Source organism: Pteronotus mesoamericanus, unplaced genomic scaffold (assembly GCF_021234165.1).
Source record: "Pteronotus mesoamericanus isolate MK-2021 breed Mesoamerican mustached bat unplaced genomic scaffold, CSHL_Meso_final contig_263, whole genome shotgun sequence".
In the NCBI taxonomy this organism is placed as follows: domain Eukaryota; kingdom Metazoa; phylum Chordata; class Mammalia; order Chiroptera; family Mormoopidae; genus Pteronotus; species Pteronotus mesoamericanus.
The window spans coordinates 1186456-1213286 of record NW_026555112.1 but is presented as its reverse complement, the minus strand read 5'-3'; the positions used below and the strand labels follow the sequence as shown (position 1 = coordinate 1213286).

Below are 26831 nucleotides of genomic sequence, written 5' to 3'. Positions count from 1 at the left end.
AACATCAATGTGTCGTTGCCTCCCATGCGTCCTCCACTGGGGACCTGGTCCACAACCCAGGCATGTGTCCTGACTGGGAATTAAACTGGCGGCCCTTTACTTCACAAGCCGGTACTCAATCCACGGAGCCGCATCAGCCAGGGAACTATCGTAACCATTTTGTGGGTACGGTTCAGTAGTGCTAAGTACATTTACATTGTTGTTCAACCAGTCTTCAGAGCTCTTTTCATCTCTCAAAACAGAAACTCTGTACCCACTGAACCACAACTCCCCATACCCCTCCTCCCAGCCCCTGCAAACTGCCATTCCACTTTCTGTCTCCATGGACTGGACTCCTGTAAGGACCTCATGTAAGTGGAATCACACAGTATTTGTCTTTTTGCGACTGGCTTGCTTCACTTAGCATGATGTTGTTGAGGTTCATCACTGCTGTGGCAGGTGTAATGGGGTACAGAGCTAGAGGTCCCCAAATATCCCACAGCTCCCACAGCTATCCCTCGAGGGTGGGGGAAGCAGAGCAGGGCCATTGAGAGTTACTTTGCATATCTAAAGAATTTGGCCAGTGTCGTAGTAATGCCAAGTAGCTGTGCCTGCTGCTCTGAGCAAGGGGGATGGGTGTGACTCCAACCAGTGAGGCAACACAGCCACCTGAGTGAGAGCAGGAAGCTGTAGCTCTATGTCACAGGGCCAGGCTGCACAAACTAACAACTGCAGCTGAGAAGGCGGAAGAACCACAGCGCTGGCAGGTGTAACCCAGCGTGGGAAGAGTAGGAATGAGGTTGGAGGAAGATCCACGCCAGGATTCAAAACCAGGCATGGGAGCAGCGGCTCCCTGAGTCATGCTGGAGCTCTGGTCCCTCTGGGAAGGAGAGTGGAGAGCCAGGAGAGGCTCTCTCTCCCTTAACCTTGACGTTTGGGAGTAGAGAAAGGGTCTTGGCCACGAGTTTGAACGGACGCAGACGGACCCCCCCACCTCACTGGCCTACCCTGAGGATATAGTTTTTGCTTAAGAGGCAGGAGCCTAGCCAAGCACAGACACTGGAAGAGGCAGAATGCAGACGGGCACCTGCCGAGCTAAGCTACAGGCTTTTGCTTCTTTTCCTGAGAGACGGCGCCTCTGACTGGCCTGCTTTGGCCAGGGCGGCAAGACTGTGCGTTTGTGGCTGTTGTGTTTGTTTCTAAAGGGAGTGATAGTTAACGGCAGATTTCCACCATGATTCTGAACCTGTATGACTTTTGAATAAATAGTTCCTTTCCTTTTCATAGGACCCTGGCTTTGAGAGTAACCATTCTTATTGGCAGTAGGCAATAGAACCAAGAGCAACAGAACCCAGTGGTTCTGTTATCCGTGTGCCAGAATTCCCTTCCTTTTTAAGGCAGAGATAGATAGATAGATAGATAGATAGATAGATAGATAGATAGATAGATAGATAGACAGACAGACTTTGAGCGTGCATTTAAAAGCTGTGGAGAGAGAAAGGAGGAAGGGTTTAGGACAGAAGAAGCAACAGGAAAGCCCAGGTGGGACAGAGAACAGGGGCCTTGGGGACAGGGTCAGGGGTTGAGCCCGGGAGGGGCTGCCAAGCCCATGCCTCCCCTGGTGACCAGTCTCGGAGAGACCCTTAGTGTTTAGGAGATGCTCGCCTGTGGGGGAAGAAAGGCGTGGGTGTGCCTCCTAAAGGGAGGGCAACCTGACAATAATATCTTTTTGAGAATTTCCAGAAAAGTTTATTGGAGCCGAACTGAGCTCTGGAGAAGAACCGCTTGCAGTTTCATTCATGCATTTGAAATTCAAGAAGGGACACAAGGAAGGTTACTTGTAGGTCAGGGAGAGCAAGGTGGGGACTAGATTGCAGGAGAGTTGACAAAGATCGCAATTATTTCAAAGGTGTGTTAACCTAGATGCACAGAAACGATGGACAGGACTTGCTTATGGAAAACATAAACCTTTTACTGAAATGTTAATGCCTGGGGCGTGAACACCCACCATGAACAGCCCAGTTAGGAATTTAAGATCAGAGCACTCTGTGAAGTTACTTTAGAGAACCCCCCTTTTCACCCAAAGTTCCCCCTTTTGGTCATAAATCAACCTGGAGGATGCATTAATGACAAAACTTTGGTGGAGAGTGTGGTCTCACAGCACTAGAAGGCTCATTCCTAGGAAGCGTCAGTGTGGACGTTGACTTGACCATCGGGGATGGGGCAATACTGTCCCTATGGGATCGCCGCTGAGGCCGAATTTTCCCCACACAGAAAGGTGAGGTGAATGGAGGCAGTCAGGTCTTACGGCCTTGAGTGTGGAAGCAGAAGCTGGATCATTTCTATTCTAGGCCCTGCCTACTCTCTGCTGCCCTCCTGTCCCTGGGCCCCCTGCGTCCACGGGCACAGCCCGGCTCAAACCTGAGGTGAGTCCCTTCACCGGGACATACAGCAACAGGTTTCACTGGAAATTGAGTAATCCCATTTGTTTTTTCTGTATATCTCAATGAAAAGCACTTTCTGGCAGAAAACAAAACTAGGACTCAGATTTCACACAAAGTCCCTCCACTGCTTTAATGCACCCTTGACAGTTCCACCGCATTTCTGGGAGCTCCATTTATTTCCTTCTGTCTCCTTCTGCAGTCATGATATTTTTATATGAGGAGAAAGAGGAATGTGAAAAAACATGGGTCTCCCTGTGAAAATGTGATGGCAGCCAGGCCTTGAGCAGGACACTCCAAAGCGGCCCCTCCCCCCAGGGCCAGCCCCGGCCTGGGGCTGTGGCCCAGGTCCCTCCAGCCCCTCCCACGGCTGCTCCCTAAGGCTGCCAGGTGCTGTGCTCAGTGCCCAGGGCTCCTGTGCCGGCACCCAGAGAGCGGTGCTCCTTTGGACGACTGTGGGCGCCCACTGAACGTGTCCCGCGTTAGGAAGAAGACGGAGGTAGAGACACAGAGGAGGAGGAGGCAGGGAAGGAGAAGAATCCAAAAGCTTCTACAAAAATCAATCAATCAATCATCAATCCCAAAGGAATCTAAATGTAACCAGAAGAAACAAACTATAAACTTGGGGGAAGAACTGCTAAAACGAATGTTTAGTTGTGGAGACACCTCTAATCAAAACACAAGTCCCAGAAGCCATGAAGGGAAATTTGATTGATTGTACCTCTTAAAAATTAAAACTGCAAAGGCTCCCATACCCAGTCTGACCCACAAGAGACCACGAGCCACTGCAAGCAACGTGCACTTGAACGCAAATGTGGCTGTCCCCCATCCACAAGAGCCTGCCGATCAACATGAGAAGACTGGCACCAAAATTTTTAACATGGGTGACAGTGTCATCCTCTACACCTACAAAGGTTGCAGGTTCGATTCCAGAGCAGGGTACATACTTATGTTGCAGGTTCAGTGCCTGGTTGGGGTGTGTGCGGGAGGCAAATGATCTATGCTTCTCCCTCACATTGATGTTTCTCTCCCCACCCTTCCTCTCTGTCTAAACTTAATAAACATAACCTTGGGTGAGGATAAAAAATAAATAAGTGAACACATAGAATGGGTGAGAGATAAGAACATAAAATTCTTAGGGAAGTGACTTGCCCAGATCTTGAGTCCCAGAGTCACTCAAGTCTCGGAAGGGACAGTAACGGCAAACACCTTCTGATGCTGGTATTTCAGGAGGGACATGTGGTTTTAATAATTCAGAACGTTCCAGGTTTGTCTCTGCCTGTGTAACCACAGTGACCTAAGCTCAGGCTCCTCCAACTGTGGCCATGTTTGTAGTTGGTTTGTTACGCTGACACACCTGGGGTCTTACAACACGCCCTCCTCACTCCCTCTGTCTGGGACAGTAAAGGGCGTGGAATGAGGTTCAGAACAAGGCGTAGGCTGAGAAGACCTAAAGCCCCAGCCAAGGGCAGGAGAGAAAAGCCAGGCCATCTTGCTGCTCAGCTCACTCATCATGGCACCCGGGCAGGTCACTCCCCAAAGGAGCCTCGTGTCCCCACAGGGCCCAGCGCTGAGCCGACAGGGTGGGAGAAACAACCTCTCAGAGTCCTGAGTCTCAGACGAAATCCCGTGCCCCCATCGCCCTCGGCAGCAGCCCCAGGGGGCAGCCTCCGGCCAGCCAGGCCCCAGGAACAAGGGCTCCGACTCGCCGGCCCTCCTCCACCGCCCTGCTTTCTCCAAGTATCCCCCCCATCAACCTTATGTCTGGGGTCCCTGGACATGTCTCAGGTAGCCCAGGGCCTGAGCTGAGCTGGGGGGAGCAGTGCGTGAAACCCCCTGAGCCCTTTCCACCCCATCTCCGCTGCCCGGGGCCACAGGAGGAGGGTGGAAGCCTTCGGACACACCAGGGGTCAAATCAGGATTCAGAGCTTCGGATCCCCCAAATCTATAGAAGAGCGACAATAGTCCGCATCTCAAGGAGTTGTTGTGAGGACAGAAGGTAGATGAGGGGCTCCCACCCTCCCCAGCTTACCAAGGAGGCTCCTCTGGCTGAGGTGGAACAAGGTCCTCTCGCTCTCAGCCCCGCAGATCTCCCTGCCAGCTCTCTCCGAACTAATAATATACGACCCCTCTTCCGTTCCCAGAGATTCCAGGAAGCAAAAGTGAAAGTAAAAGCTCCAGTTCTGAGAAGCTCATTACCACAATGGCTCCTCTCTACACGGGTCACGACCTCCTCGCTGTCCCCGCAGAGGAGCAACCTTACACTGGAGCATTCTCAGGTCTGAGGGAGACCAGGACTTTCCTGGCCCAGCCCATCCCATCTCAGGCTTCTGGATGGAAGATCTTCCACTGACAGACTGTGGGGTCCTGGGAAAATTACTCCCTCCTCCTCATGGGCTTGTTCCCAGACAGACCCTCTCTAATCTTCCCCACAGTCCTGAGATGGGGGGAGCAGTTCGTGAACACATCTGAGCCTTTCCCCCTTCCTCTCCACTGTTCAGGGCCACAGGGTGAGGGAGGAAGCCTTCAGACAAATGCCCCTTTCTGTCATCAGCTATGAGCACAGTCCCTGAACATTCCAGAGGCTCATGGCACACTTGTTGTACTGCAGGGAGGTCCTGCTACTATTGAAGGCCACGCCTAGGCAACTCCTGACCTTTGCTTCCATGGGCCTTTCTGTCAGGAGCACCTGCTTCTACCACCTGGAAAAATCATGCTCACCCTTCAGAGCCCAAATCTGGTATCACCTCCTCTGAGAAGCCCTCCAGCATCTCCTCCCCAGAGCCCACTGTCCCCGGCTGGCTCTGCTCCCGTGGCACCTGAAGGAGGCACCTGAGCCCTCGGCTCAGCCTCCGTGTAGATGTCTCCCCTGACGGCTTTTGATCAGGTCTCTCTCTAGCCTTGTCCCTGGAGCAGGGACAGTGCCTTTGAGTCATGGTAACCTGCCCAGCAAGGCCCATCCCTGGGGGTCTCTGCTGTTCCTGAGAGTGGGCATTTTCTCTCCTGGCTCATTTCTTCAGGACAACCGATCTTTTCCTCCCCTAACCAGGCTTTTACAGGAAGGCCCGTGTCAAGATGGCACAGAAAAGTCAGAAAACAGGGAGCACACCTTGTTTCCTGCCTGGCTCCTGAGCAGAGCGGCCACGACGCACGAGGGGCTGAGGGCGCGCCAGGCCCTGTGCGCATGCACGCCTCTCCACGTCTGCTTCTTCTCCAGGTCAGAGATGCTCTGCCGCTGGTGGTCCAGCTCCTGCCACAGCCGTGTCTTGGTCTCCTCCAGCTTGTCGTAGGTGCCCACTTTCTCCTCGTAGCGCTGGCTCAGCCCCTCCACGTCCTTCTACAACCTCCTCCTGGGTCCCTTGGCAGTCTCCAGGCACCCCAATGCCGTCCTCCAACTTCTTCATGGCGCTCAGCTGGCCAGGAGCAAGGAACAAGGAGACATCCACGGTGGCACCTGTTCTGGGAACACACCTGTGCCCGAGGTAGCTGGGAGCTGGCCTGCCGCTAATGAACGGAGTGACCAGGAGCCCACCCAGATGTGAAGGCCTCCCTCTTCCACCCGGGAAGAGAGACAAGTGCCGAGGACGCCTGCCCAGTCCATGGAGCTGAGATGCAGGTCAGCCCGGGAGGGCCCTTCCACTGGGACCCACTCCAAGCTTCTCGTTTACAAAGACCGAGGCCCTGGCGGGAGCCTCCTCCAGTCACCTGGCCCCAGGCAGCAGGGCTGGAGCCCTCTGGGGAATTTGTCTGCGGGGCAATAGGACCCCCGGCACCTGTCCCACAGCTTCCTCCTTGGAAGGCACCTGGACAGAAAGCCGCCGCCACCCACACGTGCTGCCTGCTCCTACCCAGACCACGGAGCGGACTGTGAGACTGTCCTGAGTTTAGGGCAGGTCCGGCCTGGCGCATTTAAGGGCCAGGACAGGATCTAGAAGAGGGCTCTTGATCTGCTTTTGGCCGTGGATCCTTTGACAATCTAGAGCAGACTACGATTCCTTCTCATTGTCCTGTTTTGGTACATATAAAATACACAGGATTATCAAGACAATATAGGGAAATGCAGTTGTCAGGTATTTTAAAAACTGGTTCAGTGCTCTGAACGGTGTGGCTCAGTTAGCGGGGCACCATCCCACAAAGTGATGGGTCTCCCGGTTTGAATCCTGGTCAGGGCACATGCCTGGGTTGCTGGTTCGGTCCCCACTTGGGGTGCATAGAAGAGGCAACAGATTGATGTTTCTCTCCATCTCTTTCCCTCTCGTCCTCTCTCTTTAATAATAAATAAATAAAATATGTTTTTTAAACACCCAGTTCAGTGAGCCACATGCTTCTCCATTAGCATATTAGAGAGCAGCCCTCTGAAGTGCAAGCAGGGAAGTGACATCCTCACAGCCCTCCCGTGTCTGGGGCATGGTGACTGGTGGTTTCTAGTGAACTAGTGCGTAGACAGGCACTGCGACTGCTGTGGCTTGTCTACGCTCGTCAGGAAGGAAGTGCTAGGTGTGTGTGGGAGACTGGTGAAGATGAGGACATTCAGTCCCCTCCCTGCAAGTTCACGGATCCCTGAATTCTACCTGAGACCGAAGGTTAGGAGCCCTGGGCTGCAGGGGACAGGAGCTCCCTGAGGAAGCTCGCCCAGCTCAGGTGGACCCAGGCTGCAGAATCCGACCAGTGTCCCTGAGCCTCCAAGCAGCCCGGGGACCTCGTGGGGGAGCTGGCACAGAACCTGGGCGAGCAGGGTGGCGATCTGCGTCTCCACATTGTGCTTGGCCCCCTCCTCCTCCTCCTCCAGCTGCTCCTTCAGGGAGTTCTCCTCCTCCATCTGCTTCAGTTGGTGCTCAGGCTCAGCTTCTGCCGGTTCTGCTCCTGCAGCAGCTCCTACTCCAAGAACGGGAGGGACACAGGGCTCAGGTGGTGCAGCATCAGAGCCTCACTGCTGCCAAACTCTTGGCGGGAGGGAGCTGCTGGTTCCCCTGCACCAGGGGACTGCCCGTGAAAAACGGGTGGGGAGCCGAGAGGCCCCAGAGTGCCCGTGGATGCAGGGGCGGGTGTGGAATGAGGGGAGACTTGAGACGGAACAGCCCGATGTCTGGCAAGTAATGCCACGTGGGCACCGCGTCCGCCCAGGAGAGGTCCAGCTGCAGAGCCCTGCTGCCGCCCTTACCTGCATGTCTGGAGTGGGTCTCCAGAGTGAAGTCCTCGGTGAGCTTGCTGCACTTGCTGTCAGACTGGGTGAGAAGACCCGTCTCATTGACCAGCTCGACCTGCACCGGGACCGGACAGACACAGGCCCAGGAGCTCGACCATGACCACTGGCCCCTCTGGGTGCTTTTAGGGTCAGCTGGACCTGAGTCACCAGCAGCTCCCAGAAGCCTCGCTGAGGAGACAGTGTGAAGCATGACAAAGAGCAGGAGTCCTAGAGACCTGGGCCAAAACCCAGGAGCTGCTGAAGTGTACACTGCTGGGCCTGGGTCCCAGCAGAGGCCTCACCGGCAGCTCGGTGACCCTGTTGGCCAGCGGCATGCGCACTCGCTCTCCCTCCTTGGCTGCACCTGCAGCTCCTTACCCCTAATGGACGATGTTACTGGGGTGGGCTGGGAAGCAGAGCTCTCCAGCATCTGAAGCCCCAGCCCGCTGCCTTGGGCCCATGAGGCGAAATGCCTGGCCAGGCTAGGGGCCCCGAGTGGGCTTGGCCGAGGTGGCCTTGTGTGAGAAGGCATGGCCTTGGGCCCAGAGTGAGCCTCCACCTGAGCAAGGACCAGGTGCCCCGGCTCATTGGCTCAGTGGTCTCTATGCAGAGCTTTCTTTAGTAAGAACTGACCTTATTAGTCACCACGCTCTATTCTTTAACCTGTTACTACCCAGTGAGACAAATGTCCTGCACTTCACTTGTCAGGCAAAGTCCAAGGTTGACTATAAGCTGTGATTCCAAGGACACAAACTTGTGACAACACATTAGCCCATGGTCAATGTTTCTGCTCAGGGGGAAGGGTATTGGGTAGAGCTTTCCTGGACTGGCAAAGTAGATTCTGAGGTTATGGTGCTAATACAGTTCAACTAGACTGTAGATTCTTTTTTTAAGTATGTTTTTGATTATGCTATTACAGTTGTCCCATTTTTTTCTCCCCTTTATTCCCTGCCACCCTGCACTCCCGTCCACCATCTTTCCCCCCCTCCCTTAGTTCCTGTCCATGGGTCATACATATAGTTCTTCGGCTTCTCCATTTCTATACAATTCTTAACCACCCCTGTCTATGTTGTGCTTACTATTTATGCTTCTTATTCCCTGTGCCTTTTCTTCCATCTCTGCCCCTCCCTCTGTCCTCTGATCTCCATTCTGTGATTCTGTTCCTGTTCTAGTTGTTCGCTTTGTTTGTTTGTTTGTCTTTTTAGTTTCAGTTGATGATAGCTGTGAGTTTGTTTTCATTTTACTATTCATAGTTATGATCTTCTACTTTTTCTTAGATAAGTCCCCTTAACATTTCATATAATAAGGTCTTGGTGTTGATGAGCTCCTTTAACTTGACCTTATCTGGGAAGAACTTTATCTCCCCTTCCATTCTAAAGGAGAGCTTTGCTGGATAGAGTAATCTTGGATGTAGGTCCTTGTCTTTCATGACTGTGAATACTTCTTTCCAGCCCCTTCTTCCCTGCAAGTTTCTTTTGAGAAATCAGCTGAGATTCTTATGAGAACTTCTTCGTAGCTAACTCACTTCTTTTCCCTTGTTGCTTTTTAGTTTCTTTCCTTATCTTTAAGCTTTGGCAATTTAATGATGATGTGTCTTGGTGTCTTCTTCTTTGGGTCTTACTTGTTTGGGACTCTCTGATCTTCCTGGACCTGTATTTCTAGTTCCTTCACCAGATTGGGGAGGTTTTCTTCCATTATTTGTTCAGATAAGTTTTCAATTTCTCGCTCTTCCTCTTCTCCTTCTGGCACCCCTATGATTCAGATGTTGGAACTTTCCTAAACTTCTCATTTTTTTTTTTTTTGACTTCTTGTTTCTTCATTCTGTTCTGGTTGAATGTTCATTTCTTCCTTTTGTTCCAAATTGTTGATTTGTGTCCCTTTTTCCTTCCTTTCACTGTTGGTTCCCTGTATAGTATATTTATTTCACTTTGTATAGGATCCACTTCTTCCTTTATTTTGTGTCTGTACTCAATCTTCTCCAAGCATCTCATCCCCAGTGTTTTGAACTCTGCATCCGATAGGTTGGCTATCTCCTCATCGCTTATTTCTTTTTCTGGAGTGATGGAGTTCTTTCAGATGGGCCATATTTCTTTGTCTTGGCTCCCCTGTTACGTTGTAAGGGGCTGAGCCTAAGGTATTCACCAGGGTTTGGCCGTCCGCTTCACCACGCTGTGGCCCTCTATGGGGATCAGGGGTCAGAGAGAGAACGATGACGCTTGCTCGGATATACCCCGCTTTCAGTCACTTCCCCTCACTTCCCACAAGTGAATTGCACCCTTTTTGGTCCTGCCCTGGTGCTTAATCCCAGGTGGTTGGGCTTACATACATTCTAGAACTACATGCACCCCTCCAATGGACTCTTAGACAGGAAATTCTTCAAAACCCTTTAGAGTCTTAAGTTTTACAGAAGTGAAAATGTTCAACAAAAAACATGAAGTAAAAAGTCAGCCTTGGACAAAAACACTAGCAGAACTATTTATGATCCTCTACATGCGGTTCTGACCTCTTCCTGGTGTGTGTTTCATGTCAGTCAGCGGAGGTGTGTGCTGAGCAGTGACACTTCCTGTAGCATAAGAGCAGCTGTTCTGCATGCTCACAGGATGAACAGAGTGATCTGGAAGACAGCACCCCTGCAGCAACAGTTCTGGTGCCTGACTCGCCATCCACCCAGATCACTCACATCTGGGAGCCGACACTGCCACGTCACCCTGCCTTGAGGATAGAGGAGAACAACCTGAAAGTGTCCCTCTCTGGAGGCCAACGCTGAGGTGAAGGACATAGCAATATCCAGGGAGAGGAGAACTCTTAAAGATGTATTCCTAGAAGGTGCTTTGAGGCATATTTTTCATGGGACTTTAATAGATGAAAAAGATCCACATAAAGAAAAACAAACATTTCTAAAAACTGTTGAAGGTCAAGATTCTAGAATTCAGGGGAGAATGATGCTCACAGAAAACTGGCAGCTCCAAGATCTTCATCGCAGGTATCTCCTCCCTGTTACCTATGTGCATATAGAAGGACAAAGACCCATGAGCATGCTGCCCAACAGGCAACAGGGTCGGGGGGATCTAAAAGTGTTTCTACTGCAGTGCCAATCAGCAGATGCCCGTCATCCTCAGACAGTTCCTCAACAGGCTGTGGTCCCCATGGTTATTCAGATGGCTGTGCACTGAGCTGGCTGGCCCGCAGGGAAGTCCCCCACAAACACCTGGCTGCCAGGGACTGGGTCATTGATGACACGTTCCAGGGAAAGATTGCAGACAACGCTCTCTCCAGAGACTTGTTTCCCATGGACTATCATGTCTCGGGGACAAGAAAAACAGGCCAGCTGGAAGGATGGCTCTGAAAAGCCTGGCTCATGATGAGTTTTCTGCACAAGTGATGTGCGAGTCTTTGGCATGACACTGTGGGAACTGATGTCACTGGGACAAATGTCCTGTGTGTGGACACTATCTCCCTTGAGATGACCACGTACCTGAGCGATGGTTTCTGAAGAGCCCTGCCTGTCGCTTGTCCTGATGAACTCTTGGCTGTGATGGCCTATTGCTGGGCCTCAGATCCCGAGGAGAAGCCCAGGTTCCAGCCCAAGGTTCAATGTCTCCCAGACTTCCCTGCAGCCCTGTGGACTAGGTGTGACTCTTCCCCTCACAGCCCCACAGCATCCAGGGGCAGGCACCCATCGGGCTCCCAGGGAGCCAGGCACAGACTCTTCCCCCATCAAGCCACGCCAGCAAAGCACAAAAATTTGTCTTCCAGAACGCCGAGCCTCAGGATTGCTTTAAGACTCTTAAGTCATTTAACCAGACTTAAATAAAACGTGGAATATTTTGTATATTTCCCTTTTATTAGGTTGAAAGTTTTTTAATCTATTTTTTGAGAGACTAGAAGGGAAGGAGAAAGAGAGGGAAAGGAACATCGACGTGAGACAGACATTGATCAGTTGCCCCCGGTAGGCACCCACAGAGGGGACTAAACCTGCAACCCAGGCCCCTGCCCAGACTGGAGCTCATCGAACCAGCGAAGTTTCGCTTTGTGGGGTGACACCCAACCAACTGAGCCACACCAGTGAGGGTGGCGAAAAATTTTAAAACATAGCTTCTTGGCCTAGGGTTACAGTCTTACAAAATAAATAAAGTTTTTAAATTCATTTAAACCATTGGAATAGCTATCTTTGGGCCAAGTACTTTATAGATTTTGACTTCATCAAGGTAACATAGGAGAGTCACCTTTAAATATTTTTAAAGTATTTATCACGAGTCCTGGGAATGTTTTGTCAAGATGCAGCGCTTTTTCGTAGGAAAAGAAGTGTAAATAGATGTGTGCTTTGCCTTGTACAGCAAAAGGCAATATTGGAGGGGGGACACTTAAGAGCTAGAAGATAAAGTAAATTTAAAAACACATAAAAAAATGCCCTTTTTAGGAATATGGATTCTTTTTTATTTTTCTAATGACAAGTTCTACATTTTTATTTTTGAGGAAATAGGAGTTGAGTTCTTTGAAACGTCTTGAATTCGGAGGAAACGAGCTTTTCCGAGAGCCAGAAGTGGCTTTTGGGCAGGTCAGTAGTCACGAATGACGATTGTATTTACTTCTACTCTCTGGAGAAGGCGATCTTACCATTTCAGGAAGTGAAACCATGTTTTGGAGTCTGAGGATCCCTCTCATCTCACCTAGAACAGCGCTGCGCACGCAGCAGGTGCTGGAGTTGTTGTAGCTAAAAAAGATAAACTGAGAATTTCGTGCTTATCTTCAAGGCCAGCTTAAGTAGAAAATGGTATTTCAAAACACTTTAAAAATGAAGGATTTGTTTTATATTAAAAAAAGAAAAAATACAAAAAGGAAAGGGAAAAAAAGAAGAAGAAAAAGAGCAGCGGTCCTGGAGAACTGGGCCACAGCTGAAGAGCGGCCACAGGGAGCACGGCCCAGACCCCGTCCCTGCGCGTTCTCTCTCCCTCCTTGAACTGCGCCTGCAGCGCCTGGAGCTGGGCCTCCACTCTCTTCCACCTGGGCTCTGAGTCCCCTTTGTCCTGCAGCAGGACCTTCACGTCATTGGCCAGCCGCCCTTGGTCATTCTCCAGGATCTTCGTGACCTTTATAAGTTCGGCTCTAACCTGGCAGGGAGGAAGCAAAGCTGTGAAGAGGGGCACCCGTGCCCTGTCGTGGAGCTGTTCTCTCCAGTGTTCCAGGAAGAACCACAGGGCTCAGATCCAGACGCTGCTGCCTCTGCAGCAAAAGGGATGTTGGCTAAGTCTGGGAGGCGCCTGCTGGCAAGAGTCCTGGTCTCAGAAGGCTCCCACCTGATCTGTCCTCATCACTCAAACGGGACTTGTCCTCCTCTCTAAGGGCCTCACAGTGGACAAGAACATGTCTGGACATCTGGCTGCAGAACTCAGTGGCCATGACCACACACTGTAAAAGACTGCCTAGAACCTGGGGACTGCATCCATATGTGCCTCATGTGTAACAACGAAGGGGACCCTCAGGGCAAAGGGTGGGAGGGACCCCTCCTCTCCTGGCCCCAAATCACAGCCGGAGGTGCTGATTACACACAGTCTCCTTTCACCCCAGGGAGCCTTGCTACTTAAGGAAGCCCTGCAGGGACTCCTTTCATAGGGAACCACCCCACTCATCCCTGGAGCTCCCCCAGTGTGTTTTGGTCCCCTCCCAATGCTGGCCCAGGGAGGCCCTGAGCTGTCCCTGCCAGCCAGGGGGCGGCGACCCCGAGAGCCCCATGGCCCCGTCCACCTCCTGCAGCTGAGCCATCTCAGCCTCCATGTTCTTCAGCTTCTTCTCGTTCTCCTTGGCCTGCGCCAGCGTCTCCTTGCGGAAGGTGTCAGTGTCCGCCAGCTGACACGTGAAGTCCTTCATCTGGGCCTGGGGGCGGGGAGGAGGCACTCGACACCACCACCCCGGGGCCACCCACAACTCCACCCCCCACCCCATCCCTGACCCTCCATCCGATCTCCCACACCTTCCCGGGACTAGCACAACACGAGCTTGTGGCTGCTTTTGACCCTGACTGCTGTTAACCAACTTAACTAAAAGGGAAAAATAGGAGCTAAGGCAAACTGTCTCTTTGAACTCCACCATTTGTACCCTTCTTCACCCTTAGGATCTACAAGCCCACTGTGGGCGTGTCTGTCACGGTGCGCATATCAGCCCCAGCTCAGTGGGTTCCACTCTGCAGCTCCCGGGGCACCGGGATCCCGCACTGCTGCACCGTCCCCTGCACATGGCGGCTCCCCCGCCAGGTCACCCCGACCGCAGCGCGGGACTCCTTTCCTGTGTTAGTCTCCTGCCATGTGTTCTAATTACAAAGATTTTGGTTAAGTAGCCTTTATGTTGTTTTCGATGTTTTGCATAAAATACCAAATTGAGACTCTGCCTGTCAAAGGGTGAGACTCCTGCTGGGGTCAGCCAGACGGGGCCGGGAAAATATAACCAGCCAGCAGCACATCTGTGCTTCGTACCGCACTAACAACAGACGTTTAAATTTATTTTAGTTGGCTGCTGAAATGCTGGGTATGATGTGGCAACTCAGAGATCTTTTAATTTTTATTCTCTACTTAGAAAACAGGTAAAAATTCCCCAAGTTTGTTTCCCCTTTCCAGCAGCACCTCTCACCCTTCCACTCTAACCTTCCATTGTCCATTAGGCGGCATGGGGTGACCTGGAAGCCATATCAGGTTGATTCTGAAAATGTGCTATGAAGTGACTACCTCCCCCAACTCCATTGAACCACTAGATGTAGACGTTTCACTCTTTAATGTACTTAAAGGCGTATCTTCCTGCAAGTTTCCTCTCAGACTATTTCTCCAACTCAGCCTCTGGGCCTGAGTCTCCATCTGTGAGACAGGCTAAGGGCACCAAGACTGCCCCCAGCTAAGATGGGCAGCAATGCCGGCACTCGCTGGCCACCCCATTAGTGTCCAGCCACACACTGAGCCCAGCGCCACCGAGTGCGGTCGAATCTGGTTTGGTCCAGCCTGACCCCACCTGCAGCTTCCAAAGCTCTTGGATGGCTTCATCACGGTCATTGCTGGCCGAGGCAATGTGGGCCTCCTGGTCCTTCAGGTCCACCTCCTGCTTCTTCAGAGCGGCCGCTGCCATTGAGCGCTGCTTCCTCTCGTCTTCCAGCTCTGCCTCCATCTCCCGCACCTGGGGAGACGCCGACAGCTCGGGAGGCCGGGTCCACACACAGACCCTGCTCCAGCTCGGAGCCCAGGGGGCTGAGCCCATGTCTGTGGGATCTGTGGGACCTCCCATGGCCAATGCGAATAACTGAACAGAAAAAACACTCGTAGAGCCACGGACTCCTCCGCACTTCCTAAGGACAGAGGACTTGAAAAAAATCATTGACAAGCCCTTGCCAATCCAGGTGGAGCAAGGAGAGAAAGGAACCCTGCCAGAAATGTGGGTGGTCCCAGACCAGGGGGAGCAGGAGGGGCATACGCACCTGTCTGACCAGCTGCTTCTGCTTCTCACTCTGCTGGTCCCGGCCCTGCAGGTCTCGCTCAAATTGGGTCTTCATGGCCTGCAGGTTCACCTCCAGTCGCTGCCTGGCCTCTTCAGTGGCCTGAAGCTCGTCCTCCAGCTCCTCAAGCTGGGTCTTCATATCTTTCACCTGTGGCTCCAGGGCCCGCTTAGACTTCTTCAGATCATGGACCTGCCACACAAGGGAACCCAAGTCGTGAACTGAGGGACAAGCAGTCCCTGAGGTCCCTGCCTCAGTGTCTGCTCACTCACTAGTCCTCTGGACTGTCCCCATCAGTCCTCCCGGGACTCACAGTCTTGCTCACATCATCCTTAGAGCTCGTGAGACTCTCCACCTGTGTGCAGAACTGCTTGTTTAAACATTCCAGCTCTGCCTTCTGCTCTATGCCCTCCTCCAGGCCCCAGGCCAGTGCCAGTGCCTTGGTCCCATTCTCACAGGCTTCCGTATCAGCCCGGTCGTGCTCCACCACCTACTTGGCAGAGATGATCTTCTCCTCAGCCAAGAGCTGGGAAAGATATGGGAGCCATGAGGCATATGCAACGAACTCTTAGCAGGAGCTCAGGACCTGCTGACCATCCAGGCCCAGATTCCTGGAGGAATGCAGGGCCCGCGGCTGGGTCAGAGGGGTGGGGACCAAGAAGGGCAGGCACCGGGCTGCTACCTGGGGAACCCAGCTGGTTCCAAGGGTGCTCAGTATGTCCTTGTACTCGGATGAGGGTAGAGATCATCTCTGCCACCGGGCTTTAAAGTCTTTCCTTTTTAGGGACTTCTGGCCAAGACAGAGGCGTAGGTAGATACACTTTGCCTCCTCACACAACCAAGAAAAGGACAAGAACAAATTTAAAAAGAAAAAATAACCAGAACTGCCTGAAAATCAAATTGTATCAAGTTCAACAACCAGGGAGTTAAAGAAGAAACATTCATCCAGATGGGTAGGAGGGGTGGAGACGGGCAGTCAGGGTGAAGAGGACGTGAGGTAAGGTGGCAGATGGAGGACCCAGTGGTCCCCCATTTGTGTGTGGATAAACTGTGAAGAACAGTTGGGGAACAGAAAGACCGTGCAACCCAGGGTTCCAGCGTGGGAAAAAGGGAGCCTCAAAACCTCTGGCTGTAAAAGCCTGTGAGGATTGTGGTAGCAGGAGAAACTCTCAGACTCACAGGAGAGTCCATTGGAGAGACCCATACAAACCCACCCACCCGGGAATCAGCACTAGGAAGAGCCCAATTTGCTTGTGGGTAGCAGGGGAAATGACCGAAAGCTGCTGAGAGCTGAGCAAGCAGCATTGTTCCCTCTCAGACCCCGCCACCACACACAGCGTCACAGTGCAGCAACCTGGGTTGCCCCATCCTGGTGAATACCTAAGGTTCTGCCAATTCCAATGTAACAGGGACACAGAGACAAAGAAGTATGGACCAAATGAAAGAACACATCAAAGCTCCAAAAATAAAACTAAGTGATGAACAGAGCATCAACCGATCAGATGCAGAGTTCAAAACACTGGTAATCTGGATGTTCAATGAATTGGTTTAGGATGGTCACAAAATGGAGGGGAAAGTGAAGGCTACACAAAGTGCAGTAAAGAGAAATATACAGGGAGCCAACAGTGAAGGGAAGGAAACCAGGACTCGGATCAATGATTTGGAGCAGAAGGAAGAGATAAATATTCAACCAGACAAGAATGTAGAAACAAGAATCCAAAAAAATGAGGAGAGGCTTAGGAAACTCTGGGACAACTTTCAAAGTTCCAACATCCAAATCACAGGGGTTCCAGAAGGAGAAGAGGACAAGCAAGAAATTAAAAACTTATTTGAAAAAATGATGAAGTAGAACATCTCCAATCTGGCCAAGGAAATCGACTTCCAGGGGATCCAAGAAGGTCAAAGAGTCCCAAAGAAGTTGGACCCAAGGAAGCACACACCAAAACACATCATAATTACATTACCCAAGATTAAAGATAAGGAGAGAATCTTAAAAGCAGCAAGAGAAAAGGGGACAGTTACTACAAAGGAGTTCCCATGAGACTGTCAGCTGATTTCTCAAAATAAACTGCAGACAAGGAGGGACTGGCAAGAAGTATTCAAAGTCACGAAAGACAAGGACCTACATCCAAGATTACTCTATCCAGCAAAGCTCTCCTTTAGAATGGAAGGGCAGATAAAGTGCTTCCCAGATACGTTAAGTTAAAGGAGTTCATCATCACCAAGCCCTTATTGTATGAAATGTTAAAGGCACTTATCTAAGAAAAAGAAGATCAAAAACTATGAACAGTAAAATGACAACAAACAACTATCAACAACTGAACCTAAAAACAAAAACAAAAACTAAGCGAACAACTAGAACAGGAACAGAATCATAGAAATGGAGATCAGAAGGGAGGGGGAAGGGGAAGAATGAGGAGAAAGGTACAGGTAATAATCAGCATAAATAGTAGGTACAAAACAGGCAGGGGGAGGTTCAGAATAGTATAGGAAATGGAGAAGCCAAACAATTTATATGTATGACCCACAGTCACGAACTAAGCGAGGGAGGAATGTTGGTGTGAGGTGGAGGGAAATAAAGGGGAGAAAAAAAATGGGACAACTGTAAAAGCAAAATCAATAAAATACATATAAAAAATAAAATAAAATAAATAATTTAAAACTAGAAGAAATAGAAAGTGGAAATCTTGCTTCTAAACCTATCCTATGAAGACTTTCTGATGTGGCACTTCCTTGCCAGGCCCCTCAACGAGCAGAAAATCCAGCAAGACATCCGAGCACCTGCTGGTAGAGATGGGATCCCAGGGCCCGCTCCATGTCAGTGGCCTTGGCCTGGGGCCACGGTGCTGGAAGAGAGGAGATGAGGAGGAGCGTGCCCGTGGCGCACACCTGGTCAAACTTCTGCTTCTCCAGGTTGATGAGGCTCTGCCGCTGGTGGTCCAGCTCCTGCTGCAGCTGTGTCTTGGCCTTCTCCAGCTTGTTGTAGGCAGCTGCCTTCTCCTCATAGCGCTGGCTCAGCCCCTCCAGGTCCTCCTGCAGCCTCCTCTTGGCTTCTTCGGCAGCCTCCAGGTACCCCATGCCGTCCAGCACCTTCTTCTGCATTTCGCTCACCTGGCCAGGAGCAAGGGAAGAAGGGACACCCACGATGGCCCCTGCTCAGGGAATACACCTGTGCCCGAGGCAGCTGGGAGCTGGCCTGCTCCACATGAACAGAGACCAGGAGCCAACCCAGGTGTGGAGAGTTCCCCCTTCCAACCGTCTAGAGAGACAAGCTTTGTGCCGAGGGTGTCTGTGCAGTCCATGGAGCCGAGGTGCAAGTCAGCCCTGGAGGGCCTCTCCCCTGGGACCCGCTCCAGGCTTCTCGTTTACAAAGACCAAGGCCCAGGTGGCGCATCCTCCAGTTACCTGGCCCCAGGCAGCAGGGCTGGTGTCCTCTGGGGAGTTTGTTGCTGGGGGCAAGAGGGGGCAGCACCTGTCATGCAGCCTCCTCCTTGCACCTGGACAGAAAGCCACCACCACCCGCACGTGCTGGCTGCTCCTACCCAGGCCACGGACTAGACTGTGAGCCGTCCTGAGTTTAGGGCAGATTTGGCCTGGCGCATTTAAGTCCCAAGACAGGATCTAGGACCGGACTCTTGGTCTAGGGCATGAATCCTTTGACACTCCAGAGCAGCCTATGACTCCTAATCATAATGTTGTGATACACAAAACATAGGATTATCAAGAAAATCAATATGGAAAAATGTGGTCGTCAGATATGACACATAACTGGTGCAATAACCCATGTGCTTCTCCATTAGCACATCAGAGAGCAGCCTCCTGAAGTGCAAGGAGCACAGTGACATCCCCAAAGCCCTGCCGTGTCTGGGGCTTGGTGGCTGATAGTTTCTAGTGAACAGAACGACAGGCACTGTAATTGCCACGGCTTGTTGTCTACACTCATCAAGAAGGAAATGCTACACGTAGCTGGACACTTGTGAAAGAAAGCATGTTCAGTTGCCTCCCTCCTTGTTCACAGATCCCTGAATTCTCCCCGGGGACCCAGGGCTAGGAGCCCTGGGCTGGAAAGGACAGGATCTCCCTGAGCTGGAACGTCCAGCTCAGGCTGGCCAGGGCAGACCCAGCCTGCAGAATCCGACCAGTGGCCCTGGGCCACCTGGCAGCCCAGGGGTCTTGAGGAGCAGGTAGCACCAAACCTGGGCACGCAGGGTGGCCGTCTGCTTCTCCAGGTTGTGCTTGGCCTCCTCCTCCTCCTCCAGCTGCTCCTTTAGGGACTTCTTCTCCTCTTGCACCTGCTTCAGCTTGGTGCTCAAGCTCAGCTTCTGCTGGTTCTGCTCCCGCAGCAGCTCCTACTCCAAGCATGAGAGGGGTCTAGGGCTTGGGAGGTGCAGCGTCAGAGCCTCGCTGTTCCCACACCCTTGGCAGGAGGGAACAGCTGGTCCTTCTGACTTAGGTCAGAGCCAGTGGAGAGCTGGTGGGGAGCCAGGAGGACCCAGAGTCCCCATGGATGCAGGGGAGGATGTATAATCAGAGGAGCCCTGGGACAGAACACTCAATAGGTCTGGCAGGTGATGCCACATGGGCACCGCGTCCTCCCAGGAGAGGTCCCGCTGCAGAGCCCTGCTGCCCTTACCTGCATGACCTGCAGCTGGGACTCCAGAGTGGAGAAGTCCTTGGTGAGCTTGCTGCACTTGCTCTCAGACTGGGTGAGAAGACCCATCACATTGTCCAGCTTGAGCTGCACAGGGACAGAACAGACAAAGGTCCAGGAGCTCAACCATAACCGCTCTGGCCCCACCTGGCTGCTCTGAGGTTAAGCTGGACCTGAGTCACAGGCAGCGCCCAGACGCCTCACTGAGGAGACAGAGCGAAGCCTGACAAAGAGCGGGAGTCCTAGAGAACTGGCCCAAGACCAAGGAGCCACTGACTGGGCCACTGTCAGGTCCATTGCCCTGGCCTGGGTCCCACCAGAGGCCTCACCTGCAGCTTGGTGACTTTGTCGGCCAACTGTGTGCGCTCTCGCTCTCTCTCTCTGAACTGCGCCTGCAGCGCCTGTAGCTGGGCCTCCACTTTCTTCATCTTGTGCTCTGAGTCCCTTTTGATCTGCTGCAGAATTTTCATGTCTTTGGCCAGCTTCCCTCGCTCAGTCTCCAGGGCCTGCTTGGCCTGCTCCAGGCTGGCTTTGACCTGGTAGGGAAGAAGCAAAGCTGTGAAGAGGGGCACACATGCCCTGCCGGGGAGCTGGTCTCTCCAGGGTCCCAGGAAGGACCATAGGACTCAGATCCAGACGCTGCTGCCTCTGTGTGAAAAGGATGTTGGGGAAGTCTGAGAGGTGGCCCGCTTGCAACACTCCTGGTGTCAGAGGGCTCCCACCTGATCTGTCCTTGTCACTCAAGTAGTCGGGACACCCAGCAAGGGTCCTCCTCTCTGAGGGCCTCAGAGCGAATGAGAACATACCTGGGTGTTGGCTGAAGGAAAAGAAAACTCTGTAGCCATAACCACACACTGTAGAAGACTGCCTACATCCTGGAGACTGCTTCCATGTGAGCCTCATGTGTGACAGGCAAGGGGACAGTCAGGGCACAAGGGTCTGGGAGGGACCCCTTTTCTCCAGGCCACAATTCACAGCAGGAAGTGGTGATTACACAGTTTCCTTTCACACCAGGAAGACTTGCTACTTAATGATGCCCTGCAGGGACTCCTTTCACAGAGAACAACTTCCAGTCCCCCGTGAAGCTCCCCCACTTTGTTTTCAACCCTGCCCAATGCTGCCTCGTGGGGGCCCTGCGCTGCCCTGTGGGTCAGAGGGCAGTGCCCCCAAGAGCCCTTTGGCCTCATCCACCTCCTGCAGCTGAATCGTCTCGGCCTCCATGCTCTTCAGCTTCTTCTCATTCTCCTTGGCCTGCATCAGGATGTCCTCGCGGGAGGCGCGCGCGTCCTCTACCTCGCGCAGGTAGTCCTTCATCTGGGCCTTGGGGTGGGGAAGAGACACTTGGCACAACTGCCCCAGCGGCCACCCTGGTTTCACCTGCCCCACCAGCCACCCTCCACACCCTCCACGGACAGTCCAGAACAGGAGCTTATGGCTGCTTTTCACCCGGACACCACCGTTAACCAGCTTAAAGAAGAGGGCAAAATAGTAGTTGAAGCAAAATATCTCTTTGGTCTCCACTATTTGTGCATTTATTGACCCTTAGGATCTATAGCCCACTCTGGATATGTTTGTCACGGTGCACATATAAGCTCCAGCTGCGTGGGTTCCACTCTCTGCAGCTCCCTGGGCACCGGGATCCCGCGCTGCTGCACCGTGCCCAGCACACGGCTGCTCCCCTGCCAGGTCACCCCGACCACAGGGAGGGACTCCTTCCCCCTGCTAGTCTTCTGTGCCATGTTTTAACTGAAAAGGTTTCATCAAGGAGCCTTTTTGTTGTTTTACATAAAATACCACTTTTGGACTGCCCATGTCAAAGCGTGATACTCTTGTTGAATTCAGCCAGATTGTGCTAGAAGAACACACCCAAACAGCAGGTCATCTGTGTCCTGTATCTTAGTAACAACAGACATTTAAATTTATTTTTGTAACTGCTGATTTGCAGTGTACAACGTGACAACTAAGAGATCTTTTAATTTTTATTGTTCAATTACAAAGGAAGTAAACATTTCCCCAGTTTCTATCCTCACTCCAGTAGCTCTTCTGAACCTTCAGCCCTAACCTTCCATCATCATCCATTAGGCTGCACAGGGTCACCCAGGTATAAAACAGGTTTATTCTGAAAATGTGCCGCAAAGTGACTACCTCCCCCAGCTCCACTGCAAAGCTGGTGTAGACATTCTGCGTTTTAATGCAAAGGCATAGGTCGTCCTGCAGCTTTGCTCTCAGACTGTTTTCCCCTCAGCTCCTGGGCCTGAGTCTCCATCTGTGAGACGGGCTGAGGGCACCAAGCCCTTTCCCGGCGAGGGGAGGGCAGCAATCGCCAGCGTTCACTGGCTACCCCATTAGTGTCCCGGCCTCACGCTGAGCCCAGTGCCACCGAGTGCGGCCAGATCTGGTTTGGTCCGGCCTGACCTCACCTGCAGCTTCTGAAGCTGTTTGATGGCTTCGTTACGATTCTTGTTGGCCGAGACAATGTGGGCCTCCAGGTCCTTCAGGTCCATCTCCAGCTTCTTCCGAGTGGCCTGCGCCATTGAGCGCTGCTTCCTCTCGTCTTCCAGCTCTGCCTCCATCTCCCGCACCTGGGGAGACGCCGACAGCTCAGGAGGCCGGATCCACACACAGACCCTGCTCCAGCTCGGAGGGACTTTGGCCCAGTTCTGTGGAATCTGTGGGGTCCACCGTGGCCAATGCGAATCACTGAACAGAAAACCCCTGAGAGAGCCACTGACTCCCTTGCCTTTCCTGAGGACGGAAGACTGGAAGAACTGGTCAAGGAGCCCTGGACAATCCAGGTAGAGGAAGGAGAGAAAGGAAGCCTGCTGAAAACATAGGCGGTCCCGGTCCAGGGGGAGCGGTAGGGACATACTTACCATTCTAACCAGCTGCCTGTTCTCCTCACTCTGCTTGTTGTGGCCCTGTAGGTCTTGTTCAAGCTGGAACTTCATGGCCTGCAGGTTCACCTCTAGTTGCAGGTTGGCATCCTTGGTGTACTGAAGCTCACCCTCCAGCTCCTTGAGCTGGGTCTTCATCACTTGCACCAGCTTCTCCAGAGCCTGCTTACAGTTTTCCAGCTCCTGTACCTGCACCCGAGATCCCCAAAGTCCCTGACTCAGTGTCTGCATACCCACTAGTCCTCTGTACCATCCCTATCCATCCCTCCTGATACTCACACTCTTGCTTACTTCGCCCTTGCACCACAGGAAATCCTGCAGAATCTTGTGAGTGCAGCTGAGTAACTTCAGCCTCCTCTCCAGCCCGTAGGCCTGCTGCCTCAACTCTTTAGCCGACCGTGACTTTGACCCCACATGCAAGTGCTTTGACTCCTTCACAATGCTGATCACATCCGCCATAAGATCACTTGCATAGGCCAAAACAAAGACCCTGGCCTTTTTGGTCATTGCCAGAACAGTGCCCCCAAAAGCTTTCTGTACCTGCTGGCTGCTTTGGGTTGAGATATTCCCTGTGGTCATTAAAACCTTGGCTTTTGCTCCTAAGAGAGGGTTGGCTTTGGCCACATTGCAGGCATGGACATCCTTCACAATGCCTTCCAGGGATCGGATGCACTTTGTTAAGGAAGCAACCTGGGGCGAGCTGTGACGTAGACCCTCCAAGACCACCTCCTCATTGCTGATGGCAGCTGATGCTAGATGACTGGCTTTGCCTTTTGCCGACTTGTTCTTTGCATGTTTCACGATGCTGGCAGACACTCTGGTCACAGCAGCTGATACTCCCACGCCTGCCCCAGCGGGAAACACCAGGCTGGCCCCTGCTGTCACGGGTGCCAGGGACAGGCCGACAGTGCTCAGAATGCCAGACACAGCACTGGTAGAACTGGCCACCACGTTGGAGATGGAACAGTCCCTGTGCACCTTGTCAACCTTGTCTGCCAGTGTGTAGACCTCTGCTATGCACTCCTCCAGCTTCTGTTTCACATGATGAAACTCCAACAGAATCATCGCCCTAAGCAGCTGGTCGTATGATGGCATGTCTTTGTCCCCCATGGCCATCAGTCTTTTCAGCTGATTCAAGTCTTCATATAGTGCATCTGCCACACCCCTGTAATAATGAAGGTCAGTTGTTAGAAAGGCAGTTTGCTTATCTGTAAATTGTCTCAATAAGATCCATCTTGCATAATTACAGAACTTTGACTATAAATCAAATGGAAAGAATTTGACAAGTGAAAAGATTTTTCTTTCAACATTAAACACATACTTTGTCCCTTGTAGATTCTTCAGGGCATTTATTCAATCAGGGAATAATTAGGGAAAGTCCTCCTAGGATGCTCTGCAGTGGCAAGTATATGATGAAGACAGCTTCTCACTCAAGGGCAGGTCAACTCCATCACCACTAACGCGTTTGTGGACTAGAAACTCCAAGGCTGAACAAGGAAGAGCCAGGAAGGAGCCAAACACCCCCACTCTGAGAGCCCTAGAGTGAGGTGCAGGTGGAACGTGACCACAGGGAGGGCTGCCCTTTGCCTGAGACACGGGGACATGACTCTGCGTCCCTAGAATGTCCTGACTGATAGGAGCCTAGCATGTGGCCACTGGACATTCTGACAAGGAGACGTAAATGGAGATTTTGCATCACATGATATCAGCTCTGGTCTAAGGAGGAACTAGAACTCAAGACACTCATTAATACTCCACGAGCACTGGAGACTCAGGCCAGCCATGCGGGCAGCACGTCACTGAGCCCCAGTCACCCTCTGTGCACTGAGGCTCGGGGTGAGAGAGACTCTTTGCCAAATGTACATGAGGCTCTTCTGAGCCCTCTTCTCAACTAGGCCTTGACCTTGGCCTTCCGTGTTTTGTCCTTGACAGCCTGTCTTTTCCATTCTTAGCAAGAATCCTGCTAAGTCAGTTTAGCCACAGCCCACCAGTTTTGATGTCTGATATCCTGCAATATCTGATCGATTCCCCTTCCCCCAACTCTGGTGCCTACGTCCTTGACCTGCCTTCAGCAAGGACCCTGTTAGGTGAGCTTTGCCAGAATCCCCCGGCCCATGACAGCTCCTCTTACTAATTTTCCACCCACGGTCCCCCCACCCTGCTCTGTGGCTCTCAGTCCCCGGCTGTCTTTGCTGTGTTCAGAGTTGAGCCCAGTCCATCTTCTCTATTATGAGAGCCTGGACTGCAATTGCAGTCGTCCTGGATAAGAGCTTCCTTACCATCTGAACAGTGTTGGAGTAATAGTTTCGACTGCATGGTAGCTTCCCTGGTTGGCAGTGCTTCCTGTGCATTGTCACAAGTAGAATACAGGACAGTGATGTGTCCTGAGGACAGTGGAAGGCTGAGGACACTTCAGACCCTCCCAGACTCTGCCCCAGGCATCTCTGCCTGTGGCTGGCTGTGACCTGTGTCCTCCCCTGTCACAAACTGTGGCTGTGGCTGGGACAGCTGTCAGTGAGAGCTGTGAGTCCTTCTAGGAGACTATGGACCCTGAGGTGGTGCCAAAAGGAAGGGCAGCGCTGGGGATTGTGCCCTCACATTTGTATTATCACAATTCTGGGAACTTGGAATTAAACAGCCAGAACTCACAGCTAGAAGGGAACTTACTGGTCATTGTGCCTGACACCTGCTGTCTGCCAGGACACAGTCACCCATGCTGCTACTCCCAGCAGTGAGGGGACCAAATATGGGAGGGAGGAAATGTCCCCTCCTACACACAGGACAACCACTAGGCCCCGGCCTCTTCAGTGTGTGCCCGACGTGCTCAGTGGCCTCCCTCTAGTCCCAGCCCCACCGCCATGTCTTCCTACTGGTCCTCCACCCTGGACCCACCCTCACTCCTTCCTCACATCTGGCTCTGAGCCTGGTCTAGGCCCCCTGGGCCTCTGGACAGGATGATGGCACTTGCTCCCTCACCCTTGACCCCTCAGTGCCTTCACCATAATCCTATCAGATGACCTACTGTCCCATTGGAGAGAGAGATGACAAATCATCACTGAAGGGAGGGACTTTAGACATAAACCCAGAGCCCCAGAGCTGGGCAGATATAGAGTCAGGATCAACCGATGTGGTCCAGCTCCATCCAGCCTCTCCGCCTTCTGGGCCAACAGGACCCTGCACTGTTTGGTACAGGCCCTTACTTAGGGAGAGCGAGCCCGCTAGCCAAATCCCCAGGACACCAAATGTACCAGGGTGTTTCTGGCTTGTTCCCAAGTAAGTTCTGCTTGGCTCTCATCTCCAGGAGGAAGACTCTTGGCCCCTGTGTTTCCCCAACAATCTTTTTAAAAGTTCATTAAAACTGAGCACCTACTATGTGTCAGCCATTAGGCTAAACAATTTACATGCATTATCTTGCTTTCCTCATAATAAAATCATACAGGTGAATAAGACGATGAGTCATTAAGCAACTTTCTCCCATGGGGTTTCCTCTCTTCTCAACCTGAGGCCATTCACTGACAAGGAATGACATGAAGGAAGTCTTCCTCATGGCTTGTTGAGAAGAAACATATTCAACGCCAAGCACAGCATCCTGCCTGGAGGAGGTGTGCCTGGCAGAGTCAGCTAGATCAGGCAGCAGATCTGGGTGACAGTACAGGCGATTCCCGGAGGTCACCTGGGCCATTTGGCTGCAGCCACAAATCTCTCCCAGGCGTCACGGCTCAGCAGGTGCTGCAGTTTCTCTACATTCAGTGGGTCCAATAAAAACTCAATGGCAGGAAGAAAGCCTTCACTCTCTAGATGGAAGGAAAAAAGAATAAGGTGAGAAGAAATTATGGTATTTCTTGTATGTGGCATTGAGTATAAATAAGGTGGTTAAATGTTTATCTTCCTGAGCAGCTGTCACCTCAGGTACTTTTGATGGTTCACCTGGTGTTATGGCCTGAACCGTGTTCCCAGAAGTCCATACGATCAAGCCTTAACCCCCACCTTGTGAGTGTATTTTGAAATTACCTTTAAGGAGGTAGTTAAGGTTAAATGAGGTCATGTGGGTAGGGCCCTAAACTGATGTCACTGGTGTCCTTATGGGAAGATGGAGAGACACCAGTTCTCTCCGTCTCTGTCTCTGTCTCTGTCCCCCACTCCCGCCTCCATGCACAGAGGCAAAGCCATGGGAGGACAGGGCAGGAGAGCAGCCGTCTGCACACCA

At 52.1% G+C, this 26831-nt stretch overlaps 1 protein-coding gene and 1 pseudogene across 1 annotated transcript; one reads left to right on the top strand and one right to left on the bottom strand.

The window, feature by feature from the left end:
- The first annotated feature begins 8074 nt into the window (after positions 1-8074).
- LOC129071303 (tyrosine-protein kinase RYK-like) lies at positions 8075-11646 on the top strand (annotated as a pseudogene).
- Positions 11647-12164: 518 nt separating this feature from the next.
- On the bottom strand, positions 12165-26367 carry LOC129071302 (myosin-9-like). Its single transcript, XM_054574497.1, has 14 exons — positions 26298-26367; positions 22904-23789; positions 22604-22813; positions 22151-22312; positions 20922-21050; positions 20060-20266; positions 19713-19817; positions 19276-19428; positions 17969-18190; positions 15062-15271; positions 14602-14763; positions 13351-13479; positions 12534-12716; positions 12165-12203 (listed from the first exon to the last, which is right to left on the bottom strand). The coding sequence occupies exons 2-14, from the start codon at positions 23738-23740 to the stop codon at positions 12165-12167; spliced, it is 2748 nt and encodes a 915-aa protein (XP_054430472.1). The 5' UTR covers positions 23741-23789; positions 26298-26367.
- Between the last annotated feature and the right edge of the window lie 464 nt (positions 26368-26831).

Excerpts from the sequence above, each read along its gene's own strand:
- LOC129071302 (XM_054574497.1), bottom strand. The coding sequence starts at position 23,740 with ATGGCCATGGGGGACAAAGACATGCCATCATACGACCAGCTGCTTAGG. Across the intron at positions 19,818-20,059 it reads ACAAAGTCACCAAGCTGCAG|CTCAAGCTGGACAATGTGAT; the intron begins GTGAGGCCTCTG and ends GTCCCTGTGCAG. Across the intron at positions 19,429-19,712 it reads CCCAGCTGCAGGTCATGCAG|GAGCTGCTGCGGGAGCAGAA; the intron begins GTAAGGGCAGCA and ends TGCTTGGAGTAG.